Here is a 27994-nt window from a genome sequence, read left to right on the forward strand (position 1 = left end):
ATGCATGGCACTGCTGTGAGGGGAGAGCTGGCACAGCAATGCAAGCAGGGACGGGGCAGCCAAGCCCTGGGTCCCTCTGCCAGCAGCAAGGGCAGGCTCAGGGAGGGGACAGGTGTTACAGAGACCCCTTAACTCGGTGGCTTCTACCGCTTGCCCCAAGTCCAGTAGGCAGTTTGAAGGTGGAGGCCACAAACCAAATAGATTAGTCAAGTGCTGGTGACAGTAACCCCCTCCCAGTGACATCTGGCATTGCATCACCAGTTGCCTCCTCCCTGCTCCAGGGGCCAACAGGCACCGCAGCACTGACCCCGGGGGGAAAATTACCCATTACCCCATCTGAAATAATGCCACAACACAACCAGGCCCCTTATTAACTTAGTTTATTAGGGACGGCATTTTCATTGCTACACTGTGCAAGTTCCACGGGGAGGGCTCTGGCTGGCGGCCGGGGCAGCCCTTCGCTCTCCCTCACACAGAGCTCACTGCCTCGGCCACTTCCAGTGTTACAGCACTCAGTGCTGGGCAGCAGTGTCAGTGCTGGGCACAACTCTGCCCTGGAGACCTCCGCTGGGTTTGTGAGTCCCACTGCTTCCAGGCAAAGTCCATGGTGGAAACCACAAATAAGCCAAAATCCCTTCCCTCTTTTCTAAATGTACTCAGTGCTTCTGGAAAGGGATGCAGGCAGCCTCTCATCTGCTGTACCATGACGTTAAAGTGCTTCAAACAAAACAGGGTGGATGGAGGTGTGCTGCTGAGACAGCTCCAGGAAATGGGGTGCCAGCGCTGGGCAGCAGTGGGAGGGCTCGGCAAGACCAAGGCAGACCAGCATCTGGCAGCCCCAGGGCTTGCAGAGATGGAGCAAGTGGGAGATCAACTGCTCCCCCAGGGAAAGCAAGCAGAAGTGAGGTGAAAGAGGAGGCAAAAGCCCTAGAGAAGTGAGTGGGAAGCTGAACTCCCTTTCCTGGGCCAGACCTGGCTTTATCAGGATGCTGCAGTGCACGGGAGAAATGCTGGTCCCTAGCAGTGAGGCTTGCAGCCACACCTGCAACTAACTGTCCTGGTCCCAGCCTCTCCCCCTGCACCAACCCTGCCAGCCCCTGCCTAGGGGGGTCACATCCCAGCCTCAAGCCAGGACACTGCAAGAGCCATTGAACCTTCTCCCAGTGTATAGCTCCCCAGTCCCTCAACACCCTCCTTGCACGTACACAGGCCACACCATCCTTCCAAACACCCCACATCCCACCCACGCTAAGGTTGTGCTGGATGCCCACCCATGCCCTGGGTTAAAGCCTCCCAATGTGATGCTGAGGCACCTCCTTGACTGACCACAAGCCCCAGAGCACAGGGCTTCACCTTGTATTGCGGGGTCTGACCCTGCAGAGCTGTCAGTCATGGCAGGCAGCTCTGCATCAGTGAGGGGACCAAGCCATTGTAGCACCCCAGTGCCAAAACCCTCTCCTCTGTGCAACCCCCACAGCAACCAGGCTGCCCAGCCACCCTGCTGCACTGCAGCAGGGAAGCCTTGAGCCTTTGCCTGACTCAGGGACCCCTCTTCCCAAGGGGAGCGGGAGATCTGCTGGAAGAGAGGACACCTGGCAAACACCAGGGGTGAGGAACCAGGAGCAGGACGGCCTTGGAGGTTTCATACCCGTGAGTCCCAAGCAGACCTCATTGCCTCCTAAAGAGGCATTTCAAGCAGCGCCTCCTTGAGGGGGGAACACAGTTAAAAATACAAACACATTAAAAAAATAAAACCAAATCCAGCAGATTAAAACCCAAAAAACAACTTAAAGAACAAACTGAGACAGGCTGGGGGGATGTGGCCAGAGGGCTGAGCCTTCACTCACATCCCAGCAGGTCTTAGATAGAAGGCAGCTGCACACAAGGCAGCTCCTGCTGCCACGAGAGTGAGGTCCCATGTCACCCTTAGAGAGGCACGTGTTCCCCTGAGAGGACGACTGGCAGCACGAGAAGAAAGCAGGGTTAGAAGCCTCATTCACCACATCTTCCACCCACAGAGGTCTGCCTTCACCCAAAGTCCAGCAGCACCGACCCCCTTGTGCAGCTGCTCCAAATGCCCCTGGGCAGCACCAGCTGTGGGTAGAAGGCAGGGAAAGCAGCTCAGCTCAGATGGGGCAGAGAGGAGAGGCAGATATCTGGCATTTTCACCACTGCCACCTCCTCTGCTCTGATCCCAGACTGAGAGCAACTGCTCTCTGGCAGTGTCCCAAGCCAGATTTGAGAAAGGGAGCTGTTAAACGTACAATCAACCCCAAATCGCCACCCTCCCTCCATGCACACACACCCCAGCAGCAGGAGAGGGGATCAGAGGACTCAGAGAGCTGATTTCCCCCCTCTGAGGAGCAGACGTGGCCAGAACTTCTAGTGTCCAGCTGATGAGCAGAAACTGCCAACAGTCCCATGGGAGGGCATGGGGACCAGCAGAACAGCCCTGCCTGGCCCTGCACAAGCAAACCCTTGGAAAAGGGTCCTGTTCTGCCTGCAGGACAGATAGGAGCAGCTGCCTTTCCTCAAGCAAAGGAATCAGGGCTTGTGAGTGGCACCTGAAGCAGACAGAGACAAGGGAAGATGCCACCTCCGCAGCCCAGCACTACTGCACAGAGTAAAATGGATCCCTTTAAGACAGCACTGCAGGCCTCGTGCTGGTCCTCTTCATCTCGAGTCTGCATGGCTCAGTCTCTGGTGATGAAGGCCACATACATAAATAATTAACCCATGATCTGCTCCTCTGCTGCAATGTGCTCATGTGGCTGTCATTGCCTCCGGCTGCTCCAGCTCATCTTCACAGTCCGAGACATAGGACTCCATGCTCTGCCTGGCCAGCAGCTCCCTCCGGGCTTGGAGCCGCTCACAGCGAGGGCAGGGGCTGGACTTGAAGCAGGATTTGTGATAGCAGGCTTTGCATTCTGCGGGCAGAGAGAAAGCAAGCATGGCTCAGTGCTGGCAACGGCTGACACAGACTGCCTGCCACTCTACACCCCATGGAGGATGCTCCAGGCTTCCCAGGAGAACATTTCAACCCAAAATCTGTGGTAGAATAAGCACCAGAAGCAGGGTCTCGCATTGTTCTGGAAACTACAAGAAGTCACAGTACAGGGTCCCTGCACCAGCTCACAAAGCCTTTGGGAGTGCAGGTGGGAGGATCCTGATCCCCACAAGCTCCCTCCCCAAACTTTCCTGATTCTCTAAGGAAATAGCAACCCTGACCCAAGTTTTCTCTGCTGCTGCACGGGCCAAACCCAGGCTCGCATTTTGTCAGGAGCCATTTCAAGCCAGTTCAGAGGTTGGTCCCAACCTGCAGCACCAAGCTCTACTTGGACATCAGTACTATGCATTATCCACGATGTCTCCTGAAGGGGTCCGGGGATTTCTTGGCAGGCAGGAAGGGCACAGAGAAAAAGCCTTCAGGCTTTCTCTGCTCTACAAAATCAGCAGGCAGCATACAGCGTGGTCAGGGTGTGACCTACACACTCCACTGTGCCAGCAGCTCTGGCCAAATACTGTTATGCTGTTTGGCTGCTGTGATTACGTGGTGCAGAGACACAGGGCACGCACTCACTCTGGTCTGACTGGCTCTGTACCTCTCACTAGCACCAATGCCACTCAAACCAGAGGCAGACCTCGGTGGCCCTGGAGTCTGTCTCCGCCATGTTTCTAACTAGCATCTCACCTTCACATGTCTTGCACTTGTTGAGCTCAAAGGGGAAGATGATGTCACCCTCATTCTGGCAGAACTCGCAGATGAAGCCTTTGGCTTGGCACAGCTGGAAGAAGAAAAGGAGAGGAAAGAGCAGCTAAATCCTCCTCATCTCCCAAGCAAGCTGGGCAGGAGGTAGAGCGGAGCAGGACAGCAGGACATGGTGTCCTCCTCTAACCATGTGGGACAGCCCTTCCCCCAGCATGGAGCACAGTGAAACAGAATCAGCATCAGCGTGTGTTGGGGCCAAGCCAGAATGGGGTAAGAAATATCCGACTGGTGGTGGGTAGGAGCTCTATGCAGCAGGCAGGAGCAGCTAGCATTGAATCAGTTAATTCAGTGGCCACCCTGCGCCTCAAAGCTCTCCCCACTGGTTATCTATGCGGCCAAGCCTGCTCCAAAGGGTGCTTGTGAGGGTGCAGAGGCATGTGGGAGGCAGACAAGGAGGCCTTACCATGCACTTCTCAACATGCAGGCTGCCTGCCTTCAGGAGCTCTGTCAGGCGAGGCACCAGGTCCCCCTTCTTTGTAGCACTGAGGTCGCTCAGCGAGTAGAGGTGCAAATCCTCCGTCAAGTGACCGGGCACTGCATCAAAGGAGTCTAGGAGGCTGCAGGACAGAGAAACCAGAGTTCAGAGCAAAGTGACTCCACTAAGCCCCCTCTCTCCACTGCTTCTGCTTTCTCTCCCTTTCTGCTTCCCTCTCCCCACATTGCTCATTGCAGTCTACACAGATCCCCAGGGCAACCTGCCACGGGACAGATCCAGGACAACAAAACAGCTTCATCTCACAGCCCAGGACTCACTCTTTAGCTAGCCGGCAGGTCTTAAACATGTTCTTCATGTGGAAAAGCTGGATTCGCAGCAGCTGGAGAGGAAAGGGGGACACCAGAATCAGTAAACAGAGCACAGTCCTTGGCCAAGCATTTGCTCTTTCCTGCACTGGTGAAACAACTGCTGCTCCTCAGCTGCTGCTCTCCTGCTACCCAAATGTTTACACCACAAAGGACAAAGTGAGCACAGCCATCATCACATGCTGCTGGAGATAAACCAAAGCCCAGCTGGACACCAGGCAGAAACTCCCTTTGAAATCCTTGCATTACTAGACAAAGAACAAGATGTGAATGGAAATTCATGGTGCTGGAGTTTTAAGCCTCAAAACCAAAAATAGCCGCTTCTTCCCAGCTTCCCTGGAATATGACTCACAATGAGCAGCCACCCACCTCACCTAAACCTCATGCAGGAGGACATGGAAAGAGTCTTACCCACACTTGGTTGAGAGCCTTCACTTTCCGGTACAGGGCTGGATTGATATCCTGCACATTGAAGAGCGGGTCGCTCCAGATCTTGCTCAGCAGGTCTTTGGAGAAGTTGCTTACATAGTACTTGCTGAAGTCCCACTTGCGCAGGATGCGGCTGGGGATGACCATCTGGGCATTCTCGTGGCAGCACTGGCAGAAATACTTCCCCAGGTACTCACAGTACCGCAGCCGCTTGATGTAATCTGGCCAAGCCCAAGCAGATAGGGAGGTCAGCCGAGGCACGGGCTCTGTCCAGTGACACATCAGACTGCCAACACGGCTCAGCATTCCCAACAAGCAAGGCAGTTTCCCTTGGCAGTACATACTCCAGCCCCAGAGTACTCTACACTGGCTTCTGCAAGCATTCTTGCTGACGGCAAAAGCCTTTGGGACCACAGTTTGGTCCTGTGCAGCAACCTCTACCTACACACTGGGGAAAGACGGCTGGTCAAAGAGCGCAGCATCTGTACCCACAGCAGAACCTGCTGGTAGTTTTGAGACCCCAACAGAAGACTTTGTCTTTGAAGAGTTAACACCTGAAACGCCCTCTGAAAGGCTGGCTGGCTGCTCTTTGCCTCCATCAGCCCTGTAACCACCTGGGGAAGATTCCTCTGCAAGTGGTACACACCAATGTGCAGGCAGAGATGGCAAAGGCAGCACATCATTCCCCAGTGACCTTGTGCTGAGCCCTGCCACCACTCCACCCACTCCGCATTCTCTCACTTGTTCACCAGTTCTTCCCCAAACTCTAGCTACAGGTCAGGGACCCAGCACTCACCAGGATCAGTTCGGATGCCACAGCCTGCACACCGGTAATTCTGCTTGGCCACGGCCACCTTCCTCCTGCCCAGAGACAGAAAACAACTCCCATGACTCCAGCCCTGACTACACTCAGCACCAGAGGACAGGCACTGGCACAGGGCTGGACGGCAGAGATGGCCACATGCTTTGCCACTTAAGCATGGACAACAGAGCCAAGGAGAAAAGCCCTGTTGTGCCCCTAGTGCACACCAAAGGCACCGACCACCAGCAGAAGGAGAGGATCATCAACGTTGGTGTTGATGAAAAAAAGGGTTGTAAAGGGCAGGTCCCTGGAGAGCGCTCCACTACACAGGTCCTTACGTTGGGGCTGGGTGGACATTGAAGATGATCTGCGGTCGTGGTGGGGCCCACTCCAGGTTTCCGCGCACCCGAATCCTCAGCTTGTAGATGTCAGCATGTTCTCCATCATCAGGAGAGATGGGCAGAGAGTTGGGGATGGGCAGGAGCTGGGAGAGACAGGCAATAGGTCAGGTACCACAGAGGCAATCACCTGGCTGGCTTGCCAGAAAGCTGCAACTGCAGCCCTCTGGAAAACTGCCAGGCACCAAGCTACTGCTCCAGCTGAATGGGGGCTGGAGAAGGGATGTCTCCAGAGATCCAAGCACTCTGCTCTAGGAGGCTCCAGTGGCAGAGCACTCAGGCCTGTGCCACTCAGGTCTCAGTGCTCAGCTGCACCCACCTCTGGAGCCTGGACAAAACCCCTCCTCCAGTTCCACAAAAGGGTCATAGTGACTGGCAAAGGCCCTGGACAGTGGGCTGAAGCCAGGGGTTTGGGGAAGAGCAATCAAATGCAATCAGTGGCCAGGGACTCACACACCTACCTTCTGCGGGGCATCGTGCTCAGGGACCAGCCACTCCAATTCAGAGGCAGCTGGGAGCTGCATGCCCTCTAACTGCTTCAGCAAGCCCATGGCCACGGCCTCTGCTGAGTTGGAATTGAGGAAGGAGTGGGATCTAGACAGCAGAGAGAGTGGTCGGTACCATGTCACACAGCTGTGCCCTCCTCACAACCCTTGATGCTGGTCTCACCTCAAGCCGAAGATGCTCCCTTCCACTCTTATTTCTGCACTGCTACACAGGCTTAAAATTCACCTGCACAAATGATTTCTGTCTTTGCAGCTGCCCCCAAGCAAAGCTGGCTAACAGCACAACTGCTTAGAAAGGCAAGCAAAACTTATCTTACTTAACAAAATCTGTGCCTGTTTGCAGTGGAAGCTGCAATGTGAGAGCCAGTGCCTGTACGAGACAGAAGAAAATATACCAAGCACAGACATAGCTTAGTATCTCACCCAACGAGCAGAAGGGTCCCTGAATCCTAAAAGGGTTTTGCTTTCAGAGCATTAACACAGCAGCTGTGCTTAAACCAGGCTGTGATTCACCTGCCCACGGCCCCCCCTCTCCACTCAAGGGCAGTAGGGGGAAAGGGCCAAGCACTTCATGTTGGAGAGATGATGGTAGTACTGTGTAGTCTAACAGGCCATGCCACCTGAGAAGGGGGAGGTAAGGGAGGCTCAGCAACAAGCTAGCAGCCAGTCTGGATGCTCCAGGATGTGCCAGGTCCTCTCTCCAGCCTCTTACCTACTTAGGGGGTTTAGGGGTCTCTCCTCACACCAGTCCACATCAGATCTACCTCATGCTAACGTAATATGAGAATGATTCTCATCATACCAGGTGAGGCTTCCCAAATTTTAGACTAGGACTCAGCTGGAGGGATATCCACTCCAGTGCAAACCAGCAGCTGATATACGTGGAAGAGCAGAGCCGGGCAGGGAGGGGAAGTTGTTACCAAGATGTCTCGCCACAAGTCAAAGACGTACATGGACTCTGAGGAGAGAAAGGACTTCCTGCTGGAGTCTGGGTTCCTCTTGATGTCTGCATCTAAATTACAAACAGACAAGGTGGAGCAGATGGGGCAGGGCAGGGGGATACACTCAGTTCAAACCAAAGCTTCACTGTAAAACTCATCAAGCTGTTCAAAAGCAGGTGAACTACAGCATCAACTTCTACCAGTGGCATGGAGCAGCAAGGAGAGGTGCAATCTAATCAGTCACCTGTCAGAGTTACAGGGGAAGGACACGGTAGGATGCTGTGAAAACAGCGAGCCTGGGGCTTGGGAAGACAAGTGGCTGCTGGTACTGATCACGCACCAAGCCCTAGCAGAGATATGGCCTGAAACAGTATGCACACAGCAGCTAGTGGGGCAGGACAGCAAGGTTAGCAAGAAGGTTTAGTAGCTCTCTTCACACAGTACAGACGCTGTAGGGCATTAGCGGTGTAATATACAACTCTTCTTTCTACTTGACCATAACCTGCAAGACCAGACAGTGGCCAGGCCACAGCTCGTCAGCGACTGCACGGCCAGGACTGGCAGCCTAAGCCCAACACTCCAGAGACACATCAGCATCCCTTGTGGAGAGCAGGCCCACAGCCACAGGGGCCAGCCCTCTGCAGAGGCCAGAGACTTCATCTCCCGAGAAGGGAGGAGTCCAAGATAAGGCACAGAACATTGGGGTCCTGTTCTCTCCACCCTTCTAACAGCCTTGCATCCCTCCTCAGTGTCAGCTTCGGGTACCAGGCAGTACCCAGTGATACCTTCATCCATTACCTTTCTTTCACTCTGACAGGTTTCTCTGCTAAACCCTGACAGGGAATTCATCTGAATAGCAGAAGGACCTTGGGGTGGAGACTTGAGCAGTGCAAGGTGTGCAGAAGCAGGCAGTAGCCCTGCTTCATTACAGACTCCCAGAAACAGGAAGGCAGGCAGACGAGGGGTAAGTACTACGGATCAAGACAGAAACAGCCAATGCCACAACCTTCATCCTAGCAAGTCTCCTGTTTTGTATCTCTGGGGAACTCTAGGATCAAGGTCTGCAGTGACTGTGTGGTTGCACACAGACAGAGGACCTTGTGGTGCAGTGCCTGTCTAGGGAAGAAAAAGCTTTGGGTCCCTGCACCTCCCTCCCCCGCCCCACTGAGCAGGTCAACTATGCAGACCCGCAGAGAGCTGACCTGCTCCTGGCCAGGCATTAAATGCACACCAAGGCCCAGGGAATCACAGCCTGGATGAGTGAAGAGAGCCACCCTGCGAGCTGTTAGCTCCTCTAGAAAGAGTGGGGCTACACTGGCAGCAAGGGGAGCAAGTCCCAGTCCTGTCTGTAAACACACAGACTCACACTAGTGGAGTTCGGCATGGATGCCTGACCTTCCATGGCTGACATCTATTGCTAGAAACAGGCACAGGAAAGCATCCTAATGCTAAGGAAACTGCTTATCTACATCATGCAAATAGACTTCTAGCTGCATGAAACAGGGAATTTGGGCAAATGTAGCCTCCCAGTCACCATACCCGCCATGCTCTGGTGCCTTCAGCTCTGCACGGGAAGGTGCCACACATTCCTCACTATGATGAATATGAGCAAACAGCAGGGCACGCAGCATGGCGTGGACCAAGCATCACAGAGAGGCAGAGCTGGCGTGCTCAGGAACTGGCATCATGTCAGAGATGGCAGAGGGAGCCAAAGCTGACCCCAGGCTTCCGTGGGGACTAGCACTGGGATCCAGCCAATGTTCCTTTCCCAACCCTAACTGCAGACACTCCTCAAAACCCTCCAGTTAGCTGCCCAAAATGCCACTGCTGCCAATGCTTTCACCAGGGGAGATAGTCCTCAGGAGGCTAGTGAACAGACCCCAAACCCAAGGATGTCACCCTAGCCCCCATAAGCCAGCTTCAGGCCAAGATAAGCCTCCCTGGAATAAACTCCTGGGCTGTAAACATAGGACACAGCAGAGCTGATGGGATGGTTTGAGCACCAGCAGCGCTGACAGAAGCAACATGCTGGCACCAAATACCGGACAGGAGAGAGATCAGCAGCAGCTCACATGGGCTGCTCCCTGGCTAAAGCAAACAGGGAGCACATGAAGGTTACTTAAATGTGGCCAGCAGACCAGAAGGATTATCTAGGGGTACCCTATACAACAAAAACACTAAACAAGACCTGGCTGCATGTGATCTCAATGCCCAGGGCCTCCTGGGTAAACAAAATGTCTGTGCCCTGTCTCTTCTCACTAATTCTCCCTCCAGGACTTCTGCCTGGAAGGATTCTTCTCCAAGTCAAGTCTGAGCAGGACAGGAAGTGTTGGCCATAGTTTGCATCAGAGCTATGGCACACAAGCTCTTCTGAGTCAACAGAGTAATGCTCCCCAAGCTACCTGGGATGGAAACCTGCTCCCACACCACAGAAGACTGCTCTCAGGCAGCCTAGGCTCAGCCTTCAGCAGCTACAGAGTGACAAAGCTGCGCTACCACTCTGCTGAGCCCTACCATAGGCAAGACAGGTCTCCCAGGCATATTTGGTCTATCCAAAATACAGCATGACAAAATGCCCTGGGGAATGGAGCCCATAGCAGTGTTCCTCAGCTTCCTTCCTGCTCCATCTTGCCATATCATCCTGCCATGGCTTTTCTTGCTGATATCTGGATGATCCTGTTTGCAGTTCCCAAATCAGGCAGATCTCTGACAAGAGGGCACATGCATACACACACCTTGCACGCACACCCACACGTGCCACACAGGAGCACTGTAGGGTACTACCTGAGAACAAGGAAGCCATTGACACTGAGAGGCCGCTCTTGGACATTTGAATCAGGTTAGATCCATCGTTACCATCTGTATAACACGGTGATGACAAAACAGTTGACTTCAGTGCTTCAGCCAGGCCAAAGAGAAAGGGCATAATACAAGAGCAGCACTCACACGAGAGAAGCCCAGAACTGAATTCACACACCCCTCCGTGGGCTTCAAAACTGAGCCCAAAATCCAGCCCCCAGGCACTGAAATGAGGACTTCGCTGTCAACAGTCAAGATACAAGAAGTTTATAGCTGGAGACTGCCCAGGGAGGTGGTCGAGTCGCCTTCCCTGGAGGTGTTTAAGGAACGGGTGGATGAAGTACTTAGGGACATGGTTTAGGGAGTGTTAGGAACGGTTGGACTCGATGATCCAATGGGTCCTTTCCAACCTTGTGATTCTGTGATTCTGTGATTCTGTGACTGGACTGCTCCATCTTCTTTTTAAGGTCAGAGAGATGGAGGCACTGCTGAGAAGTAAGTCATCCTTACCCAGAGACACAGACAGGTCTCCTGTGGGCAAACAGCTGACCAGCCAAGCTGCCAGAAGCAGAGATCAGAGGTATTACAGGTCAGGATGTGACCAGCACCCACCACTGCCACCCAAGAGGTAAGTGGTCTAGGTGGTTAAAGCTACAGCTCCTTCTGCCTCGGGGAAAGGAGAGCAGAACAGCAGCTCTCCCATCTCTCTCTAGCTGTGACAGCTACCCTGCGGACCAGGCAATGAAACGGAAACCACCTACCAGCCAGAGGCACTGAATGCTAGAGGGTTACAGAGGTTTTCGAAGGAGAGTCATGCCAGCACATGAGAGAAACTGGTGTTCTGCTCACACTCAGAATTCAGCTGTTTGTTTGGGAAAAGTCATCCTGAAGGCCAGAGAGACAAGCTCTTCTTCAGCAGGACTGACCTCAACGCAACCACATCAAGGAGATGTCTGTCTCTACACAAGAAGACAACACAGCCATTCCCTCCTACCTCGGATCTCGTACTCTTCCACATCTTCTGCAGAGCCGGAGTCAGAAAACTGCATGGAGCCATGAGAGCTGAACTGGGACCCGCTGTCTGTTGCCATAAGACCTGGGAGAAAAGCAACACAGCCAGGCCATCAATGGAAGTGGTCTAAAGGGTCACTGACAGCTAATGGAGAAATTGATAGCTAGGTATGGCCAGGGCAGGGAGGGATGGAGGTCAAGGATGTGAAACATTATGGGTTCAAAATGAAACTACTTTCCATAACTGAGCGCCAGCAGTGCACAAGTGTTATCAATGTACAGTATCAGTCCCATTATGGTCTTAAAAAGCAGAGAAGTTTCACAGATTTCTGCAGCACCTCAGTAGCAATATGATTGCTTCCCACAAACAAGCAGGAAAGCAGGATCCTGCAAGGATAGGCAATGGATAGAAAACCCACATCCCACCAGCTGATGAGTCCAAAAGACATCACCCACTGTCTGAGCCCATCTCCCGGCAGGTAGGGTATAGGTGATGCCTGGTGCGGATCTCCTGGCGCCGAATGCGAATCTTTTGTTTAAGCTCCTGAATCTCTTTGTCACTGTCTTCCTCCTCCTCCTCTAGCTGCCGGCTCATCATGTTGCATTTCATTAGCTCAATGGCAGCAATCAGGGACTCCGAGATACTGAAGTGAGCATTCTCCTGCAAGCAAGAGCAAAAGTGTTCAAGGCTATACCATGGCGAAACTTGGAAGACTCAGTAAAATCTTGTTCCCCACCTGGGACAGGAAAGAGCTTATTACCAGAAAGGGTGGTAGAACGATCATCATTCTTGCTGAGCCCATGAAACCTGACTCTTCTATGAGGACTTAGAAACTAAAACCTTCTTGGGCACCAGAATACTTATAAAAAACAACCGGTGTCCTGTGAAAATGATGTACATGTCCACTCTGGGGAAGTCAGCACACGTCCCTGAGGAGCCCTAACGTATTGCAAAGCTGCTGTGTACATGCTGGATAGGCAGATCCTGGCTGCCAGAAACCACTAAGGAACTCAACCTTCAAATTCTGTGCGCAGCTCTATAGCACAAAATACTATGGGATTACCTTCCCCATGGAGGTATCACTGGACCTGCAGTAAAATACATTCTCCAAAGCACACAGGCTGCTGCCACCTCCCTCACCTTCTCCAGGTCTGCACAGCTGCCAAAGTCCTGCTCAGAGAGATAGCTGATGAGGGACTGCCCCTCCGAGGGTTTTCTGAACATCCCTTCTCCTGAGCTCAGGTACTGGCCAGAGTCTAGAAAAGCAAGAGACAAACGTATGAGGGAGGGACCTGCTGCTGTCCCCAGGCTAAGGAGCCCTGCCAGTGCCCAACCTGCATCTCAAAAGCAGGTGCCAACAGCTGAGGCCACTGCACTCGATGGAGGAACCTTATCAGGAGCGTGTGCTGCTGCTGAGGCTGGCTACACTCACCGTACTCCATGTAGAGGGAGCTGGGTGTGCTCAGTTCGCTGCTCTGGGTGGAAGCAGAGACTGGCCCTCTCCCTCCACCTGAATCGCCGTGAGACTCTGGAAGGGAAAACAACACCAGACAGACATCAATATCCTCAAGGTGCACAGCCCAAAGCACAGGGTGAAATGGAAGGGGTTCAACACCACACTGGCAGGCACAATTGGATGGGGAGCAAGAAGGGACACCCTCCTGCTCCATGTCAGGGCTGAGGAAAAGCCCAGGAGGGGACAAAGATAAAGGGGCATTTCAGGCAGGAGGGGAGAAAGGGAAAGGAGGAGACAAGCCCATGAGAGCCACAGAGTAGCCAAGCCCCAAGCCTTAGCAGAGCTGGCAGATCCAACAGCCTACAGCAAGCACATCTCACAGCCCCTTCTTCCTGCTGGAGTGTCTCTGAGGAAAGACTTATCCCCCAGGGCAAAGAGACATGAGACGAGGGTAAACCTGGGCAGCCAAGGAAAAATGTGGGGCTTCTGGCTCTGCAAAGCAGCCCAGACAATGGCAAAAGGAGGCACCTGAAGGACATGGTTTTGCTCAACTAGAAGCCAGGGCTCCCTGCACCCAATCCTGGAGCCTGCAGTGCTCAAGGTGACCTACATGGGCTGTGGGCAGAGCTCTGCCCTGTGCATGCACTGCGATGCAACTCCCTGCCAGGCTGAGCCGGCGGGGACTGCCAGGAGCTGGCCTGACCAGAGACCAACAACAGCTGGTGCTCTATAGAGAGCCACGGCCCCAGGGAGCACCTGGAGAGAGAGGCTGGGTGACCAGAGGACTGCTGAAGGAGACTGGAAACACCGACTGGAGCACTCGGGTGTGGATATGGGACAGGCACTGGCTGGCATCCCAAGCACAACAGAAAAGCAACCCATCCTCTCCACCTACTGCTCCTCTTTGCTCCCAGCTTCATGCCACAACCTCAACGGGGCTGGAGGTTCCCAAACCCAAACCCACTAGCAGCTCCCTGCCAAGACCATGAAGTGACAGCCACCAGGATGGGGCTTGGGACCAACCCACCCCACAGGCTGGGTGACAAAGAAGACCTGTTCAGTGGGAGGCTCGCACAGCTAATCGCTGTACCCTAGCAGGGTCTCCCACAGCCACCTTAACCCTGCTGAAAGCCACCATGGAAACCGCCTCATGATCACCAGCCTGGGGGATGCCATGTGCAACAGAACCTATTGCTGACGAGCAAAGTGAGGCAGTGCCCAGCATCCTCTGCTGGAGCAGGGCACAGGGCTGCCATTGTCCGGATCCCTAGCACCTCCAAAAAGGAGCCTTCCCAGCCACAGAGCCCTCAGAACCCAGATGTGAGCTTGACAAACCTCATGCAGCTGTTGAACAGGTGTGAAAGAAAACAGCCCATTTTTTGAGCTAATAACTTTCTGCGTGAGGGGCAAAAGGGAAGCAGCACTCCAGCACCTCTGCTCGGGGGAAACCTGCCCCATGCCCAGAAGAGCACACAGGAGCCCTGGCTGTGGATGCAAGCACAGCTGTCTCAGATGCAGCTAAACTCAGTCAAACCTCCTTATGGTGTAGATCCACTAAGTGAAAAGAAAAATAAGATGTCCAAGCCCACACCTGCTTAGCTGCCAGCCCTTATTCACTAGGTGAGAGATGAAACCTCTCCTGGCTCCCAAGGCAGTGGGGTGGAGGGTAAGGCAGGGGATGCAACTCAGGGACTCAGTGGCCAGCACTCCCTAACGCCATGCAGGGGAGCTGTGCACCCTTCTGGGTCTGGTCCACTGCTCCCAAAAACCAAGCTGGAATCTTCAGTCAGGTCGCATGCATAAAATTGACCACACTTCAAAGCACCAGCTGGGACACAGGGAAGGAAGAATTTTTTTCGTTTTCTAAATGGACACTAATGGGATGATGAAAATCCTGAACGTGATGTGATGATCACTAATGAAGGGCTGTTGTACTGGCTCCCAAACCTGCCACTGGATCTTCTATTATAATGGTGATATCCCTGAGGCCTCCTGGGCAGACAGAGGAGGAGGAGGAGGGCAGCAATAAGGGAGAGAAAACAAGAGACAGACTGGTTACAGCAAGAACCACCACTTCTCCATTAAGTCAGCACCAGTGAGGCAGAGTCCCACAAGCTCATTGTCCTCTCACATCCCACTCCTCCCCACCATGCATTCACCCACTTAAGAGCACAGGAGGAGCCAGTAAGTTACCAGTAGGGTGACATCCTACCAGTAGGATGAGCCCAAGGCCAAGCCCAGTGCCCTGTCATGGCCCCATGCCCCAGCCAGGCACAGTCAGTGAGGACATCGGATGGCTGATGCCACGGCATCGCTGCCACTTTCTACGTTTTTGGTAAAAGCTGCCAATAGCATTAACAGATTGGCCCAGGGCACTCTGGGAAGCAAGATGTTAGCTCATCACTCCAGTGCACAGCAGGAAAGCTAAGGGCAAAGACCAAACTTTCCAATCACTCCCCCACTGTTCCCCTCACTGACCTAATCCATGGAGTCAAAGGGGCGGCCTGCATCAGCCTCCCAGTACCAGAGACTTCCACACCCCAGTCATCCCAGAAAAAACACCCCATTACCGTGCAATTTCCCTGAAGCCACGTTGGTGTCAGAGTGGGAGCGCACATGGCTCTTCTTGAGGATGCCCTGTGGAGCCGACGACTGTCCCTCTGAGAAGCTGGACCGGCGCAACAGGCCTAGACCCCTGCTTCCACCTCCACCTGCCCCCTGCTCCCCCAGGGATGAGACAGAGTCCAGCTTCTGAGAGCTGCTGGAGGAGAACAGTTTGGAGCTACTGCTGTTAGTGCTGTTGGTGCTGGTGGTGCTGGCGCTGCTGCACGCCCGGCCCCGGCGGCCCAAGTTCCCGATGGCCAGGTACTCTGGCCCATCATTAGCATCACTCTGCGGATCATCCTGACTCCCCGTCCAAGTGTCCTCGCTCTGGCTGGTGGAACTGGAGCTCATCTCGCTGGTTGGAGAGAAGGGGTCTTTAGGTGAGGGGACGTGGAAGCAGACAGAGCCAGGCTGCTCCAGAGGGGACCTGCCATCGCTGAAGGAGGAGGACCGGGTGGATGGGCAGCGCTCCTGGGGCTGGCTAGAGATGGAGCTGACAGAGGAGCTCGCTGGTCTCTTGTCTGGACAGAGGTAAGAGCAGGATGTCACACACCCTGCCACAAGCAGACCACCCTACAGCAATAAGCTTGTGGCTTCACACCTGCATGCCCACCTACCACAGGCAAAGGCCAGGCATCCCCCTCACACCCATCCCACATGATGACTCCAAGACCAGACAAAAAGCAAAGTCTTTTTTGGGTCTATCCTGAGCTTCCCAGTCCCTTGTTACCTTCCACCCTTGTTACCTGAGAGGCCAGAGGAGGCTGGATGGTGGAGGCTGGAGAAGGATCCAAAGCAGCGCTGCTGCGTGCAGCCTGCAGCAGGGATGTACGGGGACGCGGGGAGGGAAGTCAGGCTCTGACTCTTAGTCACTTGTAGCGGACCATCATTCTTCCTGGTGAGCTAAAAAGAGGTGGAATAATTATAAATCAGCAGTTACAGGGCTACACAGCAAAGGAGCAGCAACGGAAAGGGATCAACCTGCGAACACCTGGTTACCAGCCAGCAAAGAACGCAGCAGCCCTGGAGGCAGGAGGATAGGGAGGGAAAAGCATGGCAGTGCAGAAGGGAAGCGGTTCTTTGTTTACAGTTACACAGCAGGCTCCCATTGGGAAATTACCAGGCTCTCAGTAAAATGATCCATGCAGCCCAGCGCCCCAGGCAGACGGCTCTCCTGTCCTTCAGTGTGGCGGTCACACATCTCTCTTGTCCCAGCAGAAGGATCTGATGCACACAGAGATGGCAGGGACGTGGCAGCCAGCTGAAAGGATACAGCCCTCATTTAACAAAGCCTCATTAATTGCCTTCCTCTGGGGAGGTCTGTGCAAAGAAAGCAGGCACTGTTACCCTCCTCTGGGGAGGGGGCAGCTGGAGGAGGGCTGCACAGGGGTTCACTGGCACCACAGGCAGCAGTAGGCACCCAGGCGTCCTGAGGCACTGCTTGTCCCCTGTGACGGTGGTCATCTTGGAAGAGACCGATGTAAAACCCCAGACCTCAACTCACCATGGAGGTGTCGATCTGGGCCAGCAGCCTGGGGTTGTTCTGCTCGACAGCCTCCAGGCACTGCAGCATGGCTGTGACGTGGGCGTCACTGAGCAGGAAGGCAGTGTCTGGGGAGAGAAAACAGCTGCTTGGGGGTGTCCCTCTCACCCACATGGTTTCACTGGTTGCTCACAGGCAAACCACCTTTTTCTGCCATCCACCCTCACTCCTACAGGACTTGGAAATGCCACCAGCTAGATATTTATCTAATAAGAAGGAAAAGGCTCATTTCTCTTTACCTGTGTAGAATTTCCTGATGTATTGCCGGTTCCCCAGGAGTGGTCTCAGTTGTGCCGAAAGGCAGTGGCACTGCAGGCTGTGCTGCAGCCACAGCTCTGCGATGGCCTGGTCCCCCGAGCCCTCTGGGTCAGGTTGGCCGCTCTTCTGCAGGCTGATGAACTGGAAAGTAATACCAGACATAAGTTAAGGCATAAAGAGGCAAGCAGGAAAGCCAGGTTTGTTCCAACACATGGCTTTGGATCTCCCTAATAATGGCAGCTTTCCAACCCTGGTGACTGTCAAGGGAAGGAGGACACATCCCAGCAGCTCCCCAGCCACCTAGGAGTCAAAAGCACTGGGCGGGAACAACGCTTCAAAGGTCAGCCAGTGACCAAAGTCCTTCAACAGCCACGAGCAGTATGAATTTCTCCTGCACATTCTCCCTCCCGTGTGTCTCACCCCTGACCTGAAGGGACCCCATGCTCCCAAATCCAACCTGTTCTCGGTGGTTGACGGTCACGTTCTCGCTGATACGTTAACTGGGGAAGGTGATAGCAAAACACCTGAGCTGCTGCAGCTAGAAGAGCTGGCCTGGAGTCACATAGCACATTCCCCACAGGAGGCCACACACAGGGACCACCAGTGGTCAGCCCCTTGTGCCCAGCCATGGCATGGACCGTGGGTGTTGGCACAGAGCAGCCAAGGGCCGAGAGCATCCCTCTGTGCCAGCGGTCAGCACAAGCCAGGAACAGGTGAACTAAATGCATAGTGAAGCCACAACCCAGAAATGGAACAGCCCAGAACTTTAGAGATTTGCAGACATGTGAATCACCCCTGCACACACACAAGCATCCCTTGTACCGGTTCCCTTGGTGACGCCCGTTGCAGCCAGCCAAGCTGAGCTGGAGACTGGCCTGAGAAAAATAAGCAGCCAGTTGTCTCAGCCCAAGCCACACTGAGTTCCCAGGATGTGCCTTGTACACAAACACACGGCTGCTGCAGCCTCCACAAGACATGGCACTGCTTTGCCCACAGCAGACCAACAGCCAAGGCACCACTATCGCACCAGGAAGGCTCACAGCCCACCCGCCCTTTCCTCTCCCCTCTGGGCACCCAAGGCCACCCCACCAAAACCCACCTTCTCCAGGTGATGAGCAGAGCCAGGACTCAGCCAGCGAATGTCCTTCACAAACTGCCAGTAATCCTTCTGCCTGCAGCACACCTGTCCAGGACAGGACAGGTACAGTTAGATACCACCACCCAAGTCCCAGGTAAATGACAACATCCCCCATTAACCCCTTGCTAGCCAGAGAGGACAGCCCCTAAGCCTGGCAAGATGGGCCAGCAAATAGGCAAAGGAAGAGCAGCACTGCTATACAGAGGAGAAACAAAGCAAGTGCATAACACAGCTTTGAAGACGAAGGGACCAAGGCAAAAAAAATGGATGTGATGTAGATAAGTTTCCTCCAGCCCCTCCCATGGTGGGCTGGAGTCTCACAATCACGGTCAGCTCACAAGCGATCAGACAAAAGATACCCCAAGGTTCTCTTCTTTCATAAGGTAAGATCGTAATCCCTCAAACCATGGAGACAGGAGAGGTTTCAGGACAGGGACAGTATGTGGCACTGAAGTGCTCACACCTCTGCTGTGTGGCAATGAGGATCCCAAAGGTTAATTCAGCTCACTAGCGGATCACAGAGCAGAGCTTGCACCTCTGCTGCCAGGCAGGCAAAAGCACGCAGACAGGAGATGGAATGGCCCTCGGGTGCCAGCTGCACCTACAGCAAAGCATGTTTGGGGGCTCAGCATGGCAGGACTCCTCCCAATCACTCCATGCATGGCAGTGTCACAGCTGTGCCATGGTCAGTGCCTTGGTTTTGTCAACCCTGATTCTTTAAGAAGGTCTGCCAAATTCAAAGTTGACTGAGTTCACACGGCGCCATTCACCTTCCTGGTGGAGCAAGACCTGGAGGGAAGCCCTGATGCCTCAGCACCGCACAGAGTCAGACCTCAGCGAGGGGACACTAAGGGCAACATGGAAGCAAATCCCAGCAAAACCAGCAGCCATTGCTGTCTTCTGATGCCAACGCCAAGGACACTGGCACACTGAGCACCCTGGGTAAGGAATCTGGCATTGCATTTCTATCAGCTCTTTGCTCTTGTTTGACTCAGCTTTATTCGGACAATGAATTATTTTGTTCTTAATTATTCTTCCTGTTAAAGAGGAACTGCAGCAGAGTTGCTGTTTTCCTCACCATGTTATTGGGTGTAAACACAGTCCAAAATGTCTCTCTTCAGCAAAAATTCACTCAAAAGTTTAAAAACTCTTACTCCAGTTCTCTGAACATGTACATAGGGATTTTTTAACCTTTTTTTAAATTTATTCCCAGTTGCTGGAAAGTTGATAAAAATAGCTGAGAAAGTAGTAAGCAAAAGGAAGTCTTTCACTAGAGAAACTGAGAAAACTGGTGTTAGGAAGCTGTACTTTGAAAAGCTTCCCTTTGCAGCTCTTACAGTTGACTGGTGTCACACGTACCCAAGCAAGGGAGAAATTTCTAGGTAAAAGAGCTGCCTTTGCCCATTGCAAAAGCATCAAGGGAGGCAGCACATCATCATGCTTTGCAGGTCTGGCATGAACTGTTGCCAACAGAGAGATGAATATAAATAATTTAAGCCTCACTTCCTGAAGCCTATTAATAGCAAGTCTATCAGAAAACAGCACTGCACTCCTCACATGTAAAAGGTAGCTTCTCCTTCTGCATATCTCCCAGAGGTCCCTCCCCACACCACTGGGGACTAACGGGAACGGAGCAGCACTGTAAAGAGCACTGACCGCAGCCAATACAGCCAGGGATCAAAGCACCCTGCTGGGATGAGCTGCCAGCCTGGCTCTTCCTGGAGGTTTATTAGCTCGCGTGCAGCATTGTTTTCCTGCTCCTGGACCCAGCTGGGCCGTGCAAGCTGCCCAGGGCTCTTCTGTACTGCTCACTTCTCTGCATCTCTCTCTGGGTGGCATCGGCCCCCAGGCGTGCCCAGCAGCCTTGCTTCAACTTTCCATTGCAAATTACTCGTGGTGGTAATTGCAAGCTGAAAGGGAGATCTTCAGGCCTCTGCACGCAAGTGGGAAGGAGAAATTCTTCCAGGCAGCCATGGAAGGAAAAACATCTGGGTGAGAAACTGCAAGGCACGACAAGAGCCTGGAAAGAGAGATCTCATTCATGCAGAGCGTGGACTAGGCTGCGAGTTCCCATTATTAACACAGCTAACCAGAAACAGTAATGATGCAAGGTTTCTCTTGCCAGGCCTCGCTGGGGACTTGTCCAAGTGCAGACGATACAGGGCTGACTCATTGCCAACACAGCTTTATCTCTTGGCTGCAGCAGAAAGAAAGGACAGAGGGGCTGGATTCTGCAATGAGGGGCACAGGTACTCAGAAAAACCATGCCAAAGGTGGATAAAACAGAAAGAACGCACACAGACAGGTCCTTCTGACAACCAGAAGGCACTTGCCAGGCAAGCTCAGTCCCTGCTTTGATCATTTCCCACAATGCTGTAAGTGTTGTACCCACTCCATGCTACAAGCACTGCAGCAAGCTGCAGGCAGACAGGGCTGTCCCACCTGCTCAGGACAGGCACTGAAGCTGCTACAGGCAGCGGTGCCGGCAGAACAGAGCCCTACCTTGTCATGGATGAGCCCGTGGTAGAGGATGCTGTGCATATCTCTGCAGAGCCGTTCCAAACCACCATACTTGGACCAGACATTTGGGTTACTGGTGGACACCAAGCCTTCCACTGTGGTCTTCAGGTCACCCAGCAGCTTCCAATGTTCCTTCCTGCAAAGGCACAGAGCAAGTTTTGTCAGATATACGGCAAGAGGAGCTTCACAACAGGACCACAGTATTGCAGTTTCTCCAAGGAGACTCTGGTCAGGCTGAAACCTTTGGTGGTCCAGAAGCTAGCAAGGGTGAACTAAAGGACTTTACACCTCCCTGTGGTCTCGCATGCATGGTTTGTGGACAAGAGGCCGTGCAGTAATGATTCTCATGGTGACTGGTAGCGGCACCCAATGTGGTCTCAGGAGACAGCCAGCACAAACACCAGTGGCTCTTGCAATACTTGCTTAGCACAGGCCAACAATGCTAGAGGACATCTTTTCAGCAAGCCTCTCGCTTGCTTCACTTGCATGCTCTATCGGAGATGTTCAGAGCGGCAGCCCATCAGGAGTACAGCAGCTGTAAGGCAACAGCACCATGTCCACCACATCTAACAGACACTGGATATGCTGTATCCGCATTTACAGAATGATGCAGTCCCCAAGCAATGGGCACTGCATCAGGCACTCCAGCAGCATCGGGGTGCAGAGGTGTTCCACTCTGAGTCTGGTAGCTCTTCATCTGCATTTCCAACTGCACAGCTGCTCTCTGGCCCCAGAGCTGCTGTAGGCGCATGTTAACTTGCTTGCAAAAGCATTCATCGTGTTCTGGACAGAATTTAATAAAATGCAAGCCACAGGCGTGCTCTAGAGCTTGCACAGCTTTCCTCCTTGATATCAGTCCCATCAGCTGCCCTGTGTGCAGTGAGGAATCACCATCGTTTGAACTGGGAGTGACACTGCAGAGAGGGAACATCATTTGCCTATGCAAAAGCAACTTTGGGGAAGGAAGCTTTGGATGACTGAGCTCAAGCTGCTTTAACAGTGTAGCCAGAGGAACAGCAGCTGTCAGAATCATATTCAAATAGGAGTCACTCTCTCAGAAGCAACAGGAATGTTGTAGATTTGGGGGTGTAAATGCTAAAAAAAAAAGCACCAATGTAGGATTTCTAGCAAAAGCACTGGGGGTGACAAAACTCCAACCTTTGAACTGGCTAGACACAAGCCAGTGTTTTAGCCATTAATCCCTCTCATTGCCCAAAAGAAACTGGATTTCCAAAGCAATAGAGAAAAAAAAAAAAAAGGAAAATAAATTTTAAATAAACAACATTATTTAAAACTGCTCTCATTTCCATCTTTATGGATGAAAGTGTGGGCTGCACAGCTCTTCCTGCATAGAGGACACTAAAAAGTAACATAATCCCAGTATTTAAAATCAAGCTTTTCTCAACAATATTCTCTTTTTTGCATCTCTTTTGTTACTGCACAACTGATTAACTGACCAAGAAGATCATCAAATATTTGCTCTACTTCAAGTTCTCCATCCACCACCTTCAGGAGGAGGTCTTCCCAGGGAAACCACACCACTTTCAGTGCTCCCCTAAACTTAAACCACACAGAAGCCAACCCACCTCACCAATGAAATCTGTCACCCTGACAGCACAGAAGCCCTAAGCCAGAGCTGCAATGCCTAAAGAAGCAGGTACATGTTTATGATGTACTTAGACTAACAAGCAGGGTCAGGCTTTATCTCAGGAGAGACTGAAGAAGAAAGGACAGCTATAAATCAAAAGCAGTTTCCTGGAGGAGACCCAACTCAGAGAGCTCAGAAAACCGATCCAGAGGTTCTCCTGAATTTATGGGCTTTCCCCATCCCTGCCCTGAGGGATGTAGATGCTCTTTGACCAGGGATGACTCTCTGGGCACTCGAAGCTGCCCAGAGCAGCATTGCTGGTCCTGGGTCAAAGAGCACCTGCAGCCACTGAACTGAAAAGATCACCAGCTCCTCCCCAAGATATTTCTAACACTCAGAGTTAGGAAATACAAGTGAAAGCTCAGCCACGCTGCTGATCTGCCAAGCCAGTGAGCCAGGGAAACTCCCTGTTTTTTCATGCTATAAAAACCGAGTGATGCACACAAGGATGCAGGAATAGGACACGCAGAGCCATGCCTCACCAAATGAACCACTTCATTAAAAGAGGAGTTGTGGTAGGAAACCAAGTGGTAGGAAACCAAGAAACAACAGACTGGAGCCACAGCTCCCTTCTAGCATATTGGGCAAAAGTTAAGTAATCCTCAAACGAAATGACCTCAAAAAGTTAAAATATTGAACTCTGAAGCATACAGGGAACAAGCAGAACAACGAAAGCACCTTTGCAGAGGTGGTTCAGAAGCTACCAAAAGTGAATTAAATCCCTGTAAGACAGTAAGGATCCCACAGGACTTGCTGGCCCAAAGCAGTTTGCAGTTGAATGCACAAGACCCTACTGACACCCAAAACCCAGTTGCTTCTGGGCTGGTACATGGTGCGTGCTGAAAGGCATACAGTGACACAAGGCCAAAGAAACAAAACATAGAATCATTAAAGTTGAAAAAGACCTCTAAGATCACCCAGTCCAGTTGTCAGCCCAACACCATGTGCCTACAAACCATGTCCCAAAGTGCCACATCTACACGTTTTTTGAACATCTCCAGGGAAGGAGACTCACCATTTCCCTCAGCAGCCTGTTCCAATGCTTCACCCCTCTTCTGGTAATTAAATTTTTTCTAATATCCAATCTAAGCCTCCCCCAGCGCAACTTGAGGCCATTTCCTCTAATTCTATCACTTGTTTTTTGGGAGAAAAGACTAACACCTACCTCACCACAACCTCCTTTCAAGTAGTTGTAGACAGCGATCAGGTCTCCCTTCATCTTCCTCTTCTCCAGACTCAACAGCCCTAGTTCCCTTAGCTGTTCCTCATAAGACTTGTGCTTCAGACTCTTCTCCAGCTTCATTGCCCTTCTCTGGGCACCCTCCAGCAGCTCAACATCCTTCTTGTACTGAGGGGCTCAAAACTTGGCTGCAGGTGGCAGAGACACTGAGGCAGTGCAGCTAGTTGCATTTCAGCTTGAACTGAAATTCAGGGTTAAACCTGAGTTAGCAACAGGGTTTGCCCCCCTCCCATTGACAGAGCCTGAGCCTGGGCTGCCAGGATGGACAGCAAAAGCCCGTGTCTCAGCTGCCCTCCAGTTCCCTGTTTCAGCAGATGTCCAGAGCAATATTGAGAAATCTACTTGTGTTTTCCTGAATAAAGAGAATTTTACTTTGCTAGAGCTAAAGAAATCCTGACACACAGGGTAAGGCTACTTCATATCACATCATGAAAACACTCCAGCTTACAGGAAGGGCAAAGTGAGCAACACACCCCAAAGAGGCCACAGTACATGAGCAGAGCTTCCCCTGCAAGAACCACCCATGCTCCTGCTCTCCTGCTCCAGCAGAGCTTGGTCCCCCTGCCAGAAGAGCAAGAGTGTTTGCAGGAGTCATTGCTGGCAAAGCACCAGGAAGATCTCAGCAGCATCCCTCTCCTTCCTCAAAGGCGACCTCTGATCCAGCCATCAATTTTAGCCACCCACTCCATACATTTGGCACTGGGTTTCCTGGCTTTACCACCACAAACTCTATCTTCAGGTACAGCAACATTAAGCCACTATCAGGAACAGCTCCAAACTTAACCGAACCTTTTGCAGTTCAGTGAGAAATGATAGAATCCAGCCTTGGAGTAATAAATGGCTTAATGCCGCTGATGATGATGACAGGGAAATGCCGTTTGCTTGCCCAAGGCTCTCTCAGCCCCTCCATACCAGCAAGGGCTGGAACTTGTCTTGGACCAAGTCAGCAAAGGTGACTCACAGCAGAGCCATGCTGCTGACTCAAGTGAACTTCTTCATTTAAAACAAAACCAACCCCTAGTTACTTTCCAAAACATAATCACACAGGTAGCAAGTATTCAGAAAAAAATGAAGCTGTCTTCCTTGCAAACACTATCTGCTTTGTGTCTGTGCTCTGCAGGAAGCATCTAGCAATGGCTGCTTGAACAGTCCTCTACCTGGAGGAGACGCTTGATCTTAGCACAGTAAAGAGGTCGAGCTGAGGACACCAAGGTCGTGGAGGGACTTCCACCAGATCTACAAGGACATTTCTGTGCTGACTGCCGGTTCCTCTTGCAGATTCCAAAAGCACTGCAGAACTCGCCACTGTGCACAGCCTGCTCCCTCCTCACTATCCCTGTATCTCCCAGACAACCAGCAGCCCCAGCTCCTCCAGCAGGCTCAGCACTGCTGGGAAATGGTATTTAAAGAAAGACAGGCTTCATGCAATTCATCTGCAGTCACGGGGAGCGGCTGACAAGGCAGAGGAAACCAGGAGAGCTCTGACAGCCTGGCAGGTCAGCTCCACAGCGTCTGGGCAGTAGAGCCGAGTAGGCTGGCTGGGAAAACAAAACACAGGGCTGCTTGCACCAGTACAAAACTGGGGACACAACCACAAAAGGTTCCCATAGCAAATGCAGGCCAGAGCTGCTGCTCACCAGAGCACTCTTGCTCTGCACTAGCAAAGGATGAAGGATGAAGGAAGGAAATGGGGATTAAAGGTGGTTTTAGCCTTCTCCTCAGCACGGCAAATTGTTCTGCCTACTCATCCTGGGAAAGACTCCCATAAGCAGACAACCACAACCTGTGGACCCAGGATACTGTTCTTTAGACTTCGATCTGCACAGGACCTGCCTGCAACAAGCATGCAGGCAGCCAGAGGCAACGGCAGGCCGAGCAGACCCCGTCCAGCCCACCTCCCCAGGACCAGCTGCTTGCCTTCCCTCGTCACTCCCAGCACAGGTTGTCCTTAGGGACTCTCTCCCCTGACCCTGCCATCCCTGGGCCTCACTGGCACCAACGCCAAAGGTGGCAGCTCTTTGCTAACCTGCCTGGTTCCTCTGCTCCCCCAGGGGCTGCTGTGTCCACCATGCCACCCACCCGCCACTCTGAGGCACCGAGAGCTCTAATCTTCCTACTGCACCGGACACTGGCGTTACAGTCTCTGCTCCCAGAGGTACTTGCTGCTCAGGAGCAGAGATGGCAAAACCCAGCACGATCTCTTCATTTACCTCTCCTGCTCTGGCAGAAGACTAGACTTCAGCAAAATAACTTCTGCTTCTGTGTTTCCCATGGTCCACAGGAAGATGGATCTAGTGAAACTGATCCTATTGCTGTCAGTTGTGGCCTCAATCTATAGTGAAATAGCACCTCACTGGGAATTAAAACGCTAATTAAATTAAAATGCACAGAGGACAACGAGCCTGTGCAAGGCCCGTGCCAGGATCCTCCCCACTGCACCAGTGACAGTCAGGAGAACAAGCAGGCCCGCTCATTTGCCAGCACCAGAGGGGACAATGCCCTCCCCATCGTCGGGGGAGTGCTGGGTTGGCACCACATCAGCCCTATCAGTCACACGATGGCAGAGTCTGGTAGTGCAGCACCCACACTTGCAAAGGCAAGAAAACACACAAAGATGATTCTGGAAAGAAAACAAAGTGAATACTGTCAATCCCTTTTACCCTTCTGAACCTGCTGGGTCTGAAACATCAGCTAAAGAGGGAGAACAGCTCGAACCACGCAAACCTGCACTATGGCTTTAAAAGCACTGGTAGCATTTTCCGGCTGATATTGCCAGCAGGAATAGAGCAGCTAGCTGAGTCCCTCAGATAAGGAATGCTTCTCTCCCATATCAAGTTTCAGCCACTCCCTTTCCCATCCAACATCTGCCCTGCACTTGGGAGCACCCAGGTAAAACCAAAGCACAAAGCAAAGGCTGAAGACAGGCAAAAACCTGAAGTACACAGAACTTGTTATCAAAACACGTCCAGGGAACAACGTCTGCTGCTTTATAAACACTAACAAGAAAACCCATCCCTAGAGCATAAAATAAAATGACATAGAGGAGGGCACCACAGCACAGCCGCTCTCGCTGCCAGCCACCTGCAGGCGCAGGGCCTCACCTTCAGAAATAGAGAAGCTGAAGGTTTCTTTCCAGCACCTGGAAGGGCAATGCAGCGAAATGCCAAGAGGGCAGGGAGATGTGATCCAAGAGCAGCGAGCTCAGAGCCACCAGAATGGCACGAGGGCCGGATGGCTCTGGCCTTCCACACAAAGCATGCAGAGCAAAGGCTCGGCAATTGATGCCTTGGTGTGGATGATGGGGAGCTGCTGCCTTGGTGCGGATGATGGGGAGCTGATGCCTTGGGTGGATGACAGAGAGCTGCTGCCTTGGCATGGGTGATGGAGCCTTGGCATGGATGATAGGGACCTGCTGCCTTGGCACGGATGATGGGGAGCTGCTGCCTTGGCACGGATGATGGAGCGTTGGCATGGATGATGGCAAGCTGCTGCCTTGGCATTGATGATGAGGAGCTGCTGGCTCCACCACGGCACCAGGTATCGAGGTCTGTGCCCGCCACTGCCCTTCGTGCGGCTGAGACGCTCGCCCGGGGCAGGCAGCAGAGCTATGCGCTGGCCCCGGGTGGGTGACAGCGGCCACAGCTGCTCAGAGCTCACGTCGCCGCCCGAACCAGGGCAAAGCGCCGATCGCCGCCGGGCACGGGGGGCTCGGATTCTCCGGGATCGCCCCAGGCACCCCCGCACCTGCGCCCCGGTGCCCCAGGGCATCCGGGCCCCCCCTCCGCGCATCCCCAGGCACTGGGCGCACCGCAGCGCCGCTGCCACCCGTATCCCCGCACGCACCCCCCACCGTGCCCTGGCAAACCCGATCCTGCCCGACACAGTCACGCAGCTCAAGGCACCCCCGCCGCGCCCCACCTGCTCGCCCCCTCGCGGGGCCCGACCTCCATCCCGGCCCCGCCGCCACCGCCCGCTGCCACCGCGCCACCGTCACGTGGGGGGTAGAGCCCGCCCTGTCCCGCCTCGAACTACAACTCCCGGCATGCAATGCGCGAGGTCGCCCTCGCCCGCTGCCACCGCCCCCCTGTCACGTGGAGGCGAGAACCCGCCCTGCCCAGCCGCAAACTAAG

At 53.1% G+C, this 27994-nt stretch overlaps 1 protein-coding gene across 5 annotated transcripts; it reads right to left on the minus strand.

The window, feature by feature from the left end:
- Window positions 1–370: 370 nt before the first annotated feature.
- Window positions 371–27880, minus strand: RUBCN (rubicon autophagy regulator). Of its 5 annotated transcripts, none has more exons than XM_054074476.1 (23): window positions 27783–27880; window positions 20959–21112; window positions 18418–18501; window positions 17300–17459; window positions 17022–17128; window positions 16638–16778; window positions 16264–16420; window positions 15484–16038; window positions 14861–14905; window positions 12890–12985; window positions 12598–12713; window positions 11913–12117; window positions 11440–11541; window positions 10431–10505; window positions 7657–7717; window positions 6661–6793; window positions 6140–6285; window positions 5796–5860; window positions 4982–5220; window positions 4523–4584; window positions 4173–4326; window positions 3692–3785; window positions 371–2927 (listed from the first exon to the last, which is right to left on the minus strand). In XM_054074476.1, exons 1-23 carry the CDS (start codon window positions 27812–27814, stop codon window positions 2764–2766), a joined length of 3147 nt encoding a protein of 1048 aa, XP_053930451.1. In that variant the 5' UTR covers window positions 27815–27880; the 3' UTR covers window positions 371–2763. The 5 variants fall into 5 exon arrangements, with proteins under 5 accessions (XP_053930451.1, XP_053930454.1, XP_053930452.1 ...); XM_054074479.1 differs by lacking the exon at window positions 27783–27880 and adding an exon at window positions 23790–23918; XM_054074477.1 differs by lacking the exon at window positions 14861–14905.
- Between the last annotated feature and the right edge of the window lie 114 nt (window positions 27881–27994).

The sequence above is a fragment of the Cuculus canorus genome, chromosome 9, assembly GCF_017976375.1.
Source record: "Cuculus canorus isolate bCucCan1 chromosome 9, bCucCan1.pri, whole genome shotgun sequence".
NCBI classification, from domain to species: domain Eukaryota; kingdom Metazoa; phylum Chordata; class Aves; order Cuculiformes; family Cuculidae; genus Cuculus; species Cuculus canorus.